This window comes from Ursus americanus, chromosome X (assembly GCF_024610735.1).
Source record: "Ursus americanus isolate L20-20 chromosome X, mUrsAme1.1.p, whole genome shotgun sequence".
Lineage (NCBI taxonomy): Eukaryota > Metazoa > Chordata > Mammalia > Carnivora > Ursidae > Ursus > Ursus americanus.
Genome location: NC_142164.1, coordinates 83787715 through 83800768, shown reverse-complemented (window position 1 = coordinate 83800768; position 13054 = coordinate 83787715). Strand labels below are relative to the sequence as shown.

Below are 13054 nucleotides of genomic sequence, written 5' to 3'. Positions count from 1 at the left end.
TCTGAATTTATCTTATGCCGTTTACCGATCCGCTCCTTGTGGAAAAAAGCTCCGTCTACTGGGCTTATTTTTCTTGTCTCCAAGATTTTGCCGCTCAAGTCCTACAGTCTTAGCTCAGGGTTCCCTCAGGTCCTGGAAGCCAGCTGCAGTTCTTTGGTCCCGGGGCTTCCTCAACATGGCTGCTTACCTCATCAGACCAGCAAGGGAAGTTTCTTTCCGGTCTGCCAAGATGGAGTTGTTTTTTTTTAATGATTTTTTATTATATTATGTTAGTCACCATACAGTACATCCCTGGTTTCCGATGTAAGGCTCGATGATTCATTAGTTGCGTATAACACCCAGTGCACCATGCAATACGTGCCCTCCTTACTACCCATCACCGGTCTATCCCATTCCCCCACCCCCTCCCCTCTGAAGTCCTGTTTGTTTCTCAGAGTCCATAGTCTCTCATGCTTCATTCCCCCTTCTGATTACCCCCCCTTTCTTTATCCCTTTCTTCTCCTACCGATCTTCCTAGTTCTTATGTTCCATAGATGAGAGAAATCATATGATAGTTGTCTTTCTCTGCTTGACTTATTTCACTTAGCATTATCTCCTCCAGTGCCGTCCATGTTGCAGCAAATGTTGAGAACTCGTTCTTTCTGATAGCTGAGTAATATTCCATTGTATATATGGACCACAACTGCCAAGATGGAGTCTTATATGACATACTCACAGGAGCGACATCACTTCACTTCTGCCGTAATCTGTTGTCTAGAAGCAAGTCTCAGTTCTGCCCACACTCGAGGGGAGAGGATTACATAGGGCACAATTCACTGGGCTCACCTGGGATGTGCCTGCTACAAGTGCTGATGATAGGACAAGAGGAGGAAGGCATGTGAGCAAGTAGCATTCACAGGTATCACTGTGAAACGAGCTTTATATCTGGTGTCAGAAGTCGGTTGTCTCATTGCCTGTGGTATCTGTGACCATTCACTACATCTCCTCTGTGAAATCTGTTAGCTGATAACTTATGTCACAGGATTTGGTGAACTATGGAGGTATTTTTATTTTTTATTAAAAAACCACATACAGATAAAATCAGGATACCTATTCTCAACATCCAAAATATATTCTCAAAACCAAAGACAAAGCTGAAAGGGAAAATGGATGGGAAGACAGAATCAAGTATGCACAGGATTACTTTAAACAATTTATTGGTAGTTTCTGGAGACTACGCTTAAAACATTTAAAAATCAATTATCCCAACACCCAAATGATAATTTGCTGAATAATCTGGCATATTTCCTTCCTAGCTTTTTGTTCTATGTGTCTGTTTACCTACCTACACACACCTAAAATAGATATAATACAAATATATATCTGCATATAATTTTACTCATAAAGTTGCCATATTTCTACCATCCAGAATCACTGATACAATGGTGCATATCCTTCCTCTATGTATTGTTTTACAATGTAAACCATATGGTATATTGTTTTAGAATCCGTTTTTTCATTTAACAGATTACCACAAACATTTCCGCAAATCCTCAAACATAATAAAGAAAAGATGATTCTTAATGGGTCCGTATTACCAATTACCCATTATAGGAGATTCAGTTTATTTGTTTTGCAATTTAAATAAATTGCTGTTATAGGAGATACTCTGAAAATTAAAAATCTCTTATTGCCTCACCATAGTGATTACTCTTTCTTAAAAGACAACATTAGAGTCTAAGCACCGTTTCTACGCGAGGATCCCTTTTCTGTAAGGGATGTGCATTTTTGCACTTAAGGTGCTGAGTAACATGTGTAACATCTCTTCGAGCCCCCTTGTTTCCGGGATCCTGATGACCCATCCTTTCTCATGCTATTTAAGGGAGCAGTTTTTCTATTTGTTTAAGAAATAACACGGGGAGCTTGCCCCAGCTGGGATTAATGGTTTATGCTCTATACTGTTCTCTCAAAAATGTCATACTCTACTCCACAGTGAACCTCACTTTTTATATTTTATGTGCTTGTTTGCAACCTCTGCACCTTTCCCACAAAACGTTTGGTATTGAATATGGAACATGGGGGTACCTGGGTGGCTCAGTCGGTTGGGTGACCGACTCTTGCTTTTGGCTGGGGGCATGATCTCAGGGTCCTAGGATCGGGCCCAGAGTGGGGCTCCAGACTCAGGAGGGAGTCTGCTTGTTCCTCTGCCCCTCCCCCCACTCGCACGCGTGCGCTCTCTAATAAAATCTTTTAAAAATTATGGAACATGTTTCTCTCATAATGGCTAACATGGTTTTCTAAGCTCATTCAATTCTTAGTTCTTCCTCAGCATAAATACTCTTGATAGGCAATGCCATTTAAATTCTTTCTCAAGGTTACCTCACGTCAACACACCCCCAATTTTGCCACTTTTGAATTCTTTGATGTACAATTTTCCACTCATGGGTAAGAATTCTGGGTAAAAAACTGATCACATTTATTACATGCTTCTGGAATTATGCTTTTGTACCATTATATTAAAGGAACATTAAATAAAATCTGAAGAGTTTCTGACATTCTCAACATTTATAAGGTTACTCCCCAGGATGAATTGGTACATAATGAGGTATAACGAATAGTGAAATTATCTCACTCTCAAGTATCTTAATAGGTTTTATCTCCTGTATGACTTCTCTGATGTTTAATGAGAGTTGACTTCCCACTGAAGGCTTTTCCACAGTCTCTGCATTCATAGGGTTTTTCTCCTGTATGAGTTCGGTGATGTACAATGAGAGTGGATTTCACACTAAAGGCTTTCCCACATTCACTGCATTCGTAGGGTTTTTCCCCTGTGTGGATTCTCTGATGTTTAATGAGAGTTGACTTCCTACTGAATGCTTTCCCACAGCTGCTGCATTCGTAGGGCCTTTCTCCTGTATGAATTCTCTGATGTTTTATCAGTGGGGACTTCTCACTGAAGGCTTTCCCACACTCATCGCATTTATAGGGTTTCTCTCCTGTGTGAGTTCTGTGATGGACAATAAGGGTTGACTTTTCACCAAATGCTTTCCCACATCTTCTGCATTCATAAGGCTTCTCTCCTGTGTGAGTTCTGTGATGGACAGAGAGGTGTGATTTCCCACTGAAAGTCTTCCCACATATGCTGCATTCGTAAGGCTTCTCTCCTGTATGAATTCTCTGATGAACACAGAGGTGTGACTTTCCCCTGAAGCTTTTTCCACATTTACTGCACTCGTAAGGTTTCTCTTTTGTATGAGATCTCCGGTGTTTAATGGGGTTGGCTTTCTCATCAAAGGGTTTCTCGTGTTTATTACACTCAGGTTTCTCACCCTTATAAGTCCTCTGATGCAAAAGGCTGGACTTACCACAGTGGATTCCTTCATAAAATGCCTGTCTAATGTGTGTTTTCTCATGTCTGATAAGGTGATATGAACTCTTAAAGGCTTTTGCACATTCGCCACATACAAATGGTTTCTCTACTGTGTGAGTTCGCTTGTGTTTAATCAGAGTTGACTTCTGGATAAAGGTTTTCCCACACTCGCTGCATTCATAGGGCTTCTCCCCTGTGTGAGTTCTCTGGTGAGCAATGAGGGTTGATTTCTGGCTGAAGGCTTTTGCACATTCACTGCATTCATAAGGCTTCTCTCCTGTGTGGGTTCTCTGATGTACTGCAAGGGTTGCTTTCTGGATAAACACTTTCCCACACTCAGAACACGCATACAGCTTCTCCCTGGTTTGAATTCTTTGACTTTGATTAAGTGCCTGCTTCTGGTGGAGGGTTCTTCCACGTTGATCAGGCTCAAAACACTTCTCCACAGCTTGAGAATTATGCAGATTGGAACGGAAGCACAATTTCCAATGTGCCTCACGTTCATCATCTTTCTTCCTTACATAGCTTCTATTTTGACAAAGAAAGTTTAAATTATGTTTTGAACACCTTCCCCATGAATAATATTTAGGGAGTCTTTGTCTTATAGAAACAAAGTCTGTGCTTGGATAAACGATCTTCCTGAAGGTTGTGAATTCTCGGCCACTTAGATCCTTCTGCGTTTCCTTGTCTACTAATGCAGTTTGCCACAGAAGTTGGTCTTGGCTTTCCTTGTGGTTGTCTACCTGGTCATCAACTTGCCAGAATTCTAGAAAAAAATGCAAGGAACTCATCGAACTCGTAAACATTTCTACTGTAATGTTATGGGGTAAAATTAGTTCATAAATGTCTTGCTGTGAGCTCCTGTCAACAGGACTTGAGCTGAGGCAGGTGGGCTCCCTCCATGCCTCGCTAGCACCGCCTCCTCTGACTAAACACAAAGAAATGCTGGCCCATATTTAACAAAAGTAATTTAATTCATAGTCAAGCTTGAAACCGAGAAATGTATTAGGTGTCAACAGTGAAGTGGAAATTTAAAGTGTTGGGGTGAAAAGAAACTGAAGCTTGAGGATTTACACAGAAAACAATGTTCAGGAAACTGGTATGTAATTCCCACTTACAGCTGGAATCACAAGGAGCTTCCATGTTTGTTAATGGGGAGCTAGAAAGACTCTCCACTGGTCAAGGAAACTGGAAAGAAAGATATATAAGAAAGCAAAAGCCTAATAATGTAACTCAATCTGAAATTATTATAATTTTAGTACAGAGCCCACAAGCTGAAAAATTAACATAAAAATTGGTCCTGGTATTTGTAAGTTCCTAGCAGTGGCAAACTCGAAAAGATATATTCTTATGTTTTTATAGCTTAGGACTCACAGAACTTCTATGGAAAACCAATTCTCACTGAAGAGTTCACAGTAAAGTAATTTAAACCTCACAGAGAAATGAACCATCTTGAGAGATAATCAGCAGATACATTTAAAGATACCCCATTCCTAGAACTGTAGGTAACAGAACAATCTAGACTTTAACATAAATGCATTTCAAATATTCAAAGAAACAGGGTAAGAGCTATTTTATGGGGTAAAAAAGGGGAACATTTGAAAAAAACCTATAAATAGAAAATATAGGCATTACTAAAACTCTAAATAGAGAGGTTAAACAGTAGACTAGTCACAGATAAATGACAGATTTAATGAATCAGATGACAGATTTTTAAAAGTCACCCAGAATGTAACATAAAGAGCTAACAAAAATGGAAATGTGGTAAGACAAATAGAAAAATGTAAGTTCCAACATAGGTTTAATAGAAATTCCAAATGGAAAGAAGAGAGAGAAAGGGACAGGGGCAGTATGCCAAGAAAGGATTAATAGAGCAGCCCTGAGACTGCCACACTTAGAAAGGCTAGCCTGCAAGGCTGGGCCCTGGCTGCCGTCGGAATTGGAGTTCAGGAATGTCTCCACCATTCCCTAACTGATAAGGCTGCTTCTACAAACAATGTGATTTATGCTGAACATTTCCTTTCCTTCTGTGAGTCTGGCATTTTGGTATGTGCTAGGCAGAGCAACTGAGGGTGCCGAGTTTCTAAATGGGTTTCCCTGGGCACAAATGTTGTTGCATTTTCTCTGCTGGGAGAAGTGTGCCCTGTGTGACCCTAGATGGGAGGGAGAGAGCATAAGGAATACTGTACATGGATTCATCCAGATTCTGCTAGTGTCTTTTCCCCTTGCGATCCAGTAGAATATCCTTACTACATTGCTGTAATAAATCATAGCTATAGATACAACTATATGTGGAGTCCCACAAGTCCTTCTCGAAGATCTCTAAATATGGTAGTGGTCTTGGGGATCCCTGAGCTAGGCAGTATTTGAAGAGCCAATGACTGCTAGTTTTCTAGATGGAAGAAAGGTACATATTCTACACCTTAATGTCCGGAGTCCTGAGTGTGGTAAATAAAAGCAAAACTGAACCTGGATACAGTTTAGTGGAACCACAAGACTTTTGAGTCAGAAAGTAAGTATGGAGAGCTACCATGGAGAAATTTTTTTAATCACCTATAAAGAAACCATTAGATCAACATCAGACTTCATCAGCAATAAAAGACGCCAACAGATTAAACAATATATTCAGAGTCCTGGGAGAAGCTTGATGTCATCTTAGAACTCTATCCCCAGATAAATTATCACAAAGAAAGATGACAAAATAAAGATGTTTTTGGACAAGAAAAGGTAGGGAATTTATCGCATACAAAGCCTGGCTAACAATAATGCTTGATACTTGAAATTTTCAGGAGGAAAATTACCAAACGGGAAAAGTGGGGGTAAAAAATGCAGTCAAGGCAGGAAAAAGGAGGTAAAGAGGGGCACCTGGGTGGCTCAGTAGGTTGGGCTTCTGACTCTTGATTTTGGCTCAGGTTATGTGGAGCCCTGCACTGGGCTCCGCACTTAGCATGGAGTCTGCTTGGGATTCTCTCCCTCTCCCTCTGCCCCCACCCCTGCTCACTCTCTCGTTCTCTCTAAAATAAAGTCTTTACAAAAAAGAGGTAAAGAAAAAGCAGGATATATAGAAAATACCAGAAAAGAAGAAATACTAACATAGTAATAGCACAATAAATATGTATTAACTCCATTAGTTAAAGGGCAACCATATTAAATTGTATTTTTAAAAATCAGCTTTATGTTTTCCAAAGATGATTAGAGTAAAATGAGAGAGAAATGTTGAAAATAAAATTATGGAAAGAGATGTACCTGGTACTTAATAACCAAAACACAGGTGGTAAAACAATGTTTATGTTATATAAAACAGAGTGACCTTGACGCCAAAAGCAAATAAGGGCAGAATAGGAGACTCTTACAAAACAATTTCACTTAAATAGATGCAAAACTCTTTTTTTTTAAGACTTTATTTTTAACACAGGGCTCCAACCTACAACCCTGAGATCAAGAGTCACACACTCCACTGACTGAGCCAGCCAGGCGCCCCAACCAGATGCAGAACTCTTAAATATACGAGGCAAATTGATTCTACGGATGGGAGACAAAAAAGGCAAATAACATCTAGTAATGTTGAAAATGTACATACTCTACTATGTATTCCACTTGTAGTTATACCACAGAGAAAATTCTGCAAGTGTGAGCCAGGATACACGTACAAGAATGGCAACAAATATGAGAAACAATGGAATCCCCAGGAACGGAGGCATGGACTGACGGACTACAATACTCAGATGCTGGAATGCTAAACCAGAGTGAAAGTGGACGAACTAAGTCTAAGGTATCAGCACACGTAAAGCTCAAAGGGCAACACTGAATACAGAAAGAAAGTTTTAGAAAGAACGCTACAGTTCAAGTCCACTAATCTGGTAAATTTACAAAAGGAACACTGTATGAGTAGATACAAACATATATGGACTGCAAGTATAAAAACTGGATTAGAAGGATACTCACCAAGCTCATGATACCGTTTGCCTGGGGAGTGAATGAGAGGAACAGGCCTCGGGAGAGGAAAAGAGGCCTTTGCCTTTACTTGTAAACCTCTATTTCTTTTATTAAAAAAAAAATGCCACCACCAAGTATCAAAATATTGACATTTGCTAATTCTGGGAGGTAAGTACAAGGGTGTTAGTTACAATGATGACTTTCTGTACTTTTCTGTAGTTTTAAGAGAAATGCCCTAAGGCAGGACTTCTGGAAAGGCAGTGTGAGGGTCTCAGTAAATCTCCCCCATGAAAACACTGGCAAAATTATCAATATCCATCATTTGAAGACTTTGGAAATTAACCAAAAGGCATACAATGAATTAAGAAGTATTTATTCAAGAAGAACCAGTGAACCTCAGTGAGAACAGTCAAATCTGTGGTGTTTCACTTGGCGCTACTCACCCCTTCTCCCCGTACCGCAAACCACTGGCTCCCCAACTCTGGCCTGTAAGCAGTGAACACTGGCAGCCTCACAGCAGCCTGAGGGGCCGACCTGTTCTGGATCTCCACCAAAAGCCCCATCCTCACATTTGCTGTCACTATTAGACCTGACTTGGAGCTCAGCTCTAAGAAAGAAAGGACGCAATACGGGAACTCAGTCCACATGAAGAAATAAAGGTAGCGGGCAGGCAAGCGCTAACACAGCAAGCCTGGCTCCTGGCTGAAGTCCGGGAATTCAGCTTTCGGAATATTCCCTATATTGATAAGACTATTCTGTCTGCTTGGGGCACTGAACGCCTGTTGCTCCCCTGGGAGCCTAGATGCCTGACCATTAGAGGCTGATGATTTTCTGGCCTGAGGGGCCTATTTTTACAGGATCAACTTGGAATCTTCCACAAAGTGAAAGGGCTTTTTAAAAAACCGTGCTTGCCACTTGGACTTGAAATGTAGCCGTCTAGCTCTGCAGCATCTCGGCTCCGCATGAGAAAGGAGCAGCCGCCCCTGTGGGGACTTATCTCCTACCCCGATGCCCAGCAATACTGGTGAAAATGATCCCGTATCAGGGCACATGGAGAACTGTCAGAGAGCATGAGATAAAGGGGGGGAGATAAGCTTACAGACAGAAAAAAAACTGATAACAGGCATCAATAATCAGAATAGATTCAGAGTTCCCAAAAGGAACATTGAAAATCAGAAGACAATGGTGCAATGCCTTCAAAAGTCTAAGGGGGGGCGCCTGGGTGGCTCAGTTGTTACGCGTCAGGCTTCGGCTCAGGGCGTGATCCCAGGGTCCTGGGATCGAGCCCTGCATCGGGCTCCCTGTTCCACTGGGAGCCTGCTTCTTCCTCTCCCACTCCCCCTGCTTGTGTTCCCTCTCTCGCTGGCTGTCTCTCCCTCTGTCAAATAAATAAATAAAATCTTAAAAAAAAAAGTCTAAGGGAAAGACATGTCCATCCTAGAACTCTACCCCAAGCTCAACTCTCCACGTAGGACAAGGATAACAAACATGTCTAGGTATTCAAAAAAATCTCAAAAAATTTACCTCCCATGGACCCACACTCCTTCTTAGGTACTGGAAGAACGTGTTCCAATGAAATGTGGAAGGTGGCAAGGCGTAAAGCAAATGGTGAATCCCACAATGAAGAAAGCAGGGGGAGTCCCCAGAATCATGATGAAGGATGTGAGGATGGCAGCTGCGCCAACAGGAATGAGGGTAATCCACCCAGAAGCGAGAGGGTCAAATGGCTCCAAACTCAGGGGAATAACACGGATGGAACACCTGCTAGTTCTGGAAGCATTCTGAGTCACTCTAGACAGTGGAATATGGAGCCCTGAAGTTGAACTGGCAGTAAGTACATAGTGAAAGAAGCAAATTAAAAAAACAATTATTAACCAAAGGAAACAAAAAGTTATGCAGGCAAGCTAAAGGAATCGAAGATTACCACATGGCTCACTGTGTCCGGTGTTTACACTGTCGTAATGTCGTAAACAACAGTACAACAACACTGGGGAACCAAAATCTGTGTATGTGTATGAGTGACAGGAGCGATGAGGTGAGCTAAATCTCAGTCTTCTGTAGTAGAAAATTCTACATAATTATTTGAAGTTACAATAAATTATAAAGAACACTGATACAAGAAAACACCTGCCTATCCACCACTCATTAAAAAACAAACTATCATGGGGGCGCCTGGCAGGCTCAGGCGGTAGAGCATGTGACTCTTGATCTCAGGGTCGTGAGTTCAAGCCCCATGTTGGGTGTGAAGACAAAAAAACCAAATTATTGTTACCTTTGAAGTTGATGCCCATTTCATTTTCTTTCTTCTCAGATAATCGCTATCCTGAATTTGATGTTTATATGCCTTTGACTTTCTTTATAGTTTTACCACGCTTATTTTATTCTTTAAACCTTGGCTGTGATTTACTTTGATAAAATCAAATCTATTTTTCTTTTCATCAAGAGAATCCTGCCTTAAGTCAGTAAATGTGAAATCTCAAACAAAACATAATTGTCTAGAAAAATGACCAGAACTGACAGAAGATGTACCAAACATGAATAAATCAGTAATTATTGTAAAAATTATAAAATTCACTCTGTAATCCAAAATCTTGCCCTAAAAATGGGCATCCTATCCAGATGGTTTTGTGGGTGATTAGTATCACCACAGAAGAACAGGTCTACATTAGTCAATACAGTTTCAGAAACTAGAAAAAGAAGGGAACGTACCCAGTCTGTTTTATGCAGCCAGTATAAGCGTGTACACCAGAGCAAGAGGACAGCACAAGGAAAGGAAATCTACGCTCTTTCTCATTTCCAAACATTAATGCAAAACCCTTAAACGTGAGTAGACTGCCTTCAATGAATTAAGAAAAAATGCTTCACAACGAAGTACAGTTTAGCACAGAAATGCAAGAAGAGTTCAATATCAGAAAATCTACTAATATAACACCACATTAACAGATTAAAGGAGAAAAAATTATCCTCTCAATAGATGCAGAAAAAAAGCATTTGAGAAAATATAACATCCATTCATGATTTGTTAAAGATTGTATTTATTCGGGAGAGAGCGAGCGAGCGAGCAAGCGCATGAGCAGGGGAAGAGCAGAGGGAGAGAGTCAAGCAGACTGCGCTGAGCACAGAGCCCACTTTGGGGCTCGCTCCCATGACCCTGAGATCCTGACCTGAGCCGAAATCAAGAGTCGGACGCTTCACCGACTGAGCCACCCAGGCGCCCCTCATGATTTTTAAGAAAGTCTTAGCAAACCAGGAATAAAAAGAAGCTTTCGATGAAAGGGAGCTTTCAAAATACCACAGCAAATATACTTAACGGTGAGCTGGAGGAGCTCTGCCATCTCTCTGTGCCTCAGTTTTCTCATCTATAAAGTGAGGATGACAACCAGCCTACTTAATAGGGTTGTTCAGAGAATTAAGTAGGTACGAAGCATCCAGAACACAGCAAGCGCTCAGATACTGCCCATCATTATATTACTATCACTGCCCCCATTATTTTCATTACAATCAGAAACAAACAAGGAATTCAGGATCGTTGCATCTATTAAACCCTATACTACAGGCCCAGACTAATATAAGAAAAAGAAAGAAAATGTATAATTTTTTTTGAAGTTTTAATTTAAATCATAGTTAGTTAACATGTAGAGTAGTACTGGTTTCAGGAGTAGAATTTGGTGTTTCATCACTTACATGTAACACCCAGTGGTCATCCCAATAAGTGCCCTCCTTAATGCCCATCCCCCACCTAGCCCATCCCCCCACCCACCTCCCCTCCAGCAACCCCTCAGTTTGTTCTCTATAATTAAGAGTCTCTTATGGTTTGCCTTCCTCTCTTTTTTTCCCTTTCCCTATGTTCATCTGTTTTGTTTTAAGTTCCACATATGAGTGAGATCATATGGTATTTGTCTTTCTCTGACTGACTTGTTTCACTTAGCATAATACACTCTAGCTCCATCCATGTCGTTGCAAATGGCAAGCTTTCATTCTTTTTGATGGCTGAGTAATATTCCATTGTGTATATAGACCACCTCTTCTTTTTCCATTCGTCAGTCGGGAAAATGTATAATTGGAAAGGAAAAGACAAGACTGTTTTTATGAAGAGAATTGTTTACACAGAAGACACAAGAGAATCTAAAAACTATTATTATTAAGAAAAGCCTCATATGGTTTCACTCATTTATAGAACGTAAGAAATAGCAAAGGAGATTGGTAGGAGAAGGAACGGAAGAATGAAGGGGGGGTAAACAGAAGGGGGAATGAACCACGAGAGACTATGGACTCTGGGAAACAAACTGACGGCTTCAGAGGGGAGGGGAGTGGGGGAATGGGATAGGCCGGTGATGGGTAGTAAGGAGGGCACGTATTGCATGGTGCACTGGGTGTTATACGCAAACCATGAATCATGGAACATCGCATCAAAAACTAAGGAGGTACTGTATGGTGACTAACATAACATAATAAAAAATTTAAAAAAAAAGAGAAAAGCATCTAGAAATGTTTCTGTTCACAAGCTGAATATATAAACATCACTAGCATTCTCAGGCACTAGCATTTACCAATTAGAAAATGTTACAGGAAAAAAAAAAAGATCCCAATCACAACTGCTGTAATAACTAAGAGATATCTAGGAATAAATCCAACAAAAGATGTGCAAGCACTTCCTGAAGACAAATTCAAAACACTACTGAATGGCAGAAAAGAGAAGCTGAGTTGAAGAGTTCGCTGATGGGAAAATTCAACAGTGTCAAGATGCCAATTCCCAACCTACTCCCAGCTCATCTCCCAACACAGAGCAATTGCAGTAGGGATCCCAAACAGGGTTGTCCATAGAACTTGCGAAACTAATTCTAAAATTCCTATATGGACGACCAAAGAGTTAAAGGAGATAAGGGGGAATCATCCGTCCAGCTCCTACCAACGTCAGTAACAGTAACAATGGCGTAGCAGCTGACATTTATGTGGCATTCACTAGGTGTCGGGCATTTTTAAGGCTATATATTTTTTAATTCATTAGAATAATGATAGTGGCAGAGGGACAAGCAGACCAATGGAACAAGAGAGCCTGGGCACAGACCCACGCACCTGGGGAACTTGACCTCTGACTGAAGTGGCATCACATACCATCATGGAAAGAATTCCATACGTGGCATGGTACAAGTGGGTGCCCAGGTAGGGAAAAAAGGTGAACTAAAAGCTCCTTCCTCATGAGTTACATGAAAACAAATTCCAGGCAGACTGTAAGAAAGTAAAAAAGCAAAAGTTTCAAGTGTTAGGAGAATATTATGTGACAACCTCTTTATGACCTCAACCAGAAAAAAAATACTTCAATTTACACAAAAAGCACCAGTAAAGAAAAACTGATAAATCTGATTACATTACAATTAAAACTTCTACTCAAAAAACACCATCAATAACCCAAACTAAGATACTGACTACACACAAAACTGGAATCTAGAATATATAAAGCCGTTTAAATCAATGAAAAAGACAAACACCCCAACAAAAACACAAAGGATATGAACAGGCAAGCCCCAGAGGAGGAAATCCGAAGAGTCAATACCCTATGAAATGATAAATACCTTTACTAGAATGGGAAATGAAAATTACAATAAGATACCAATCCGCACTTACCAGATTACTAAAATGGACGAGTGCGCCCAAGCTACAATTTGATAGAGAGAAAACACGGCCATCAGTGCAGAAAGTTCTGCTGGGCGGCACTGGTCTAAATCACACCCTGTCTGTACTATCGGTTTGGCTGCATTTTACCATCAG

The 13054-nt window shown here is 40.7% G+C and overlaps 2 protein-coding genes across 6 annotated transcripts in view; one reads left to right on the top strand and one right to left on the bottom strand.

The window, feature by feature from the left end:
• The window catches only part of KRABD4 (KRAB domain containing 4), a 66671-nt gene that overhangs the window by 30710 nt on the left and 22907 nt on the right, over nt 1-13054 (top strand). The window contains exon 4 of one of the 4 annotated variants that reach the window (XM_087860305.1): nt 6953-11054. The exons of 2 other annotated variants lie outside the window; for them this stretch is intronic. In XM_087860305.1, coding sequence (XP_087716431.1) covers nt 6953-7089 — 137 coding nt within the window. In that variant the 3' untranslated portion in view covers nt 7090-11054. Of the gene's footprint in view, nt 1-6764; nt 6893-6952; nt 11055-13054 lie in introns of those variants that run through there. One more of the 4 variants, XM_087860307.1, reaches the window with a different exon arrangement.
• Nucleotides 520-13054, bottom strand: part of ZNF674 (zinc finger protein 674) — a 36951-nt gene continuing 24416 nt past the window's right edge. For both annotated transcript variants that reach the window (XM_087860279.1, XM_087860280.1), the window contains exon 6: nt 520-4115. In XM_087860279.1, coding sequence (XP_087716405.1) covers nt 2623-4115 — 1493 coding nt within the window. In that variant the 3' untranslated portion in view covers nt 520-2622. The remainder of the gene's footprint in view (nt 4116-13054) is intronic.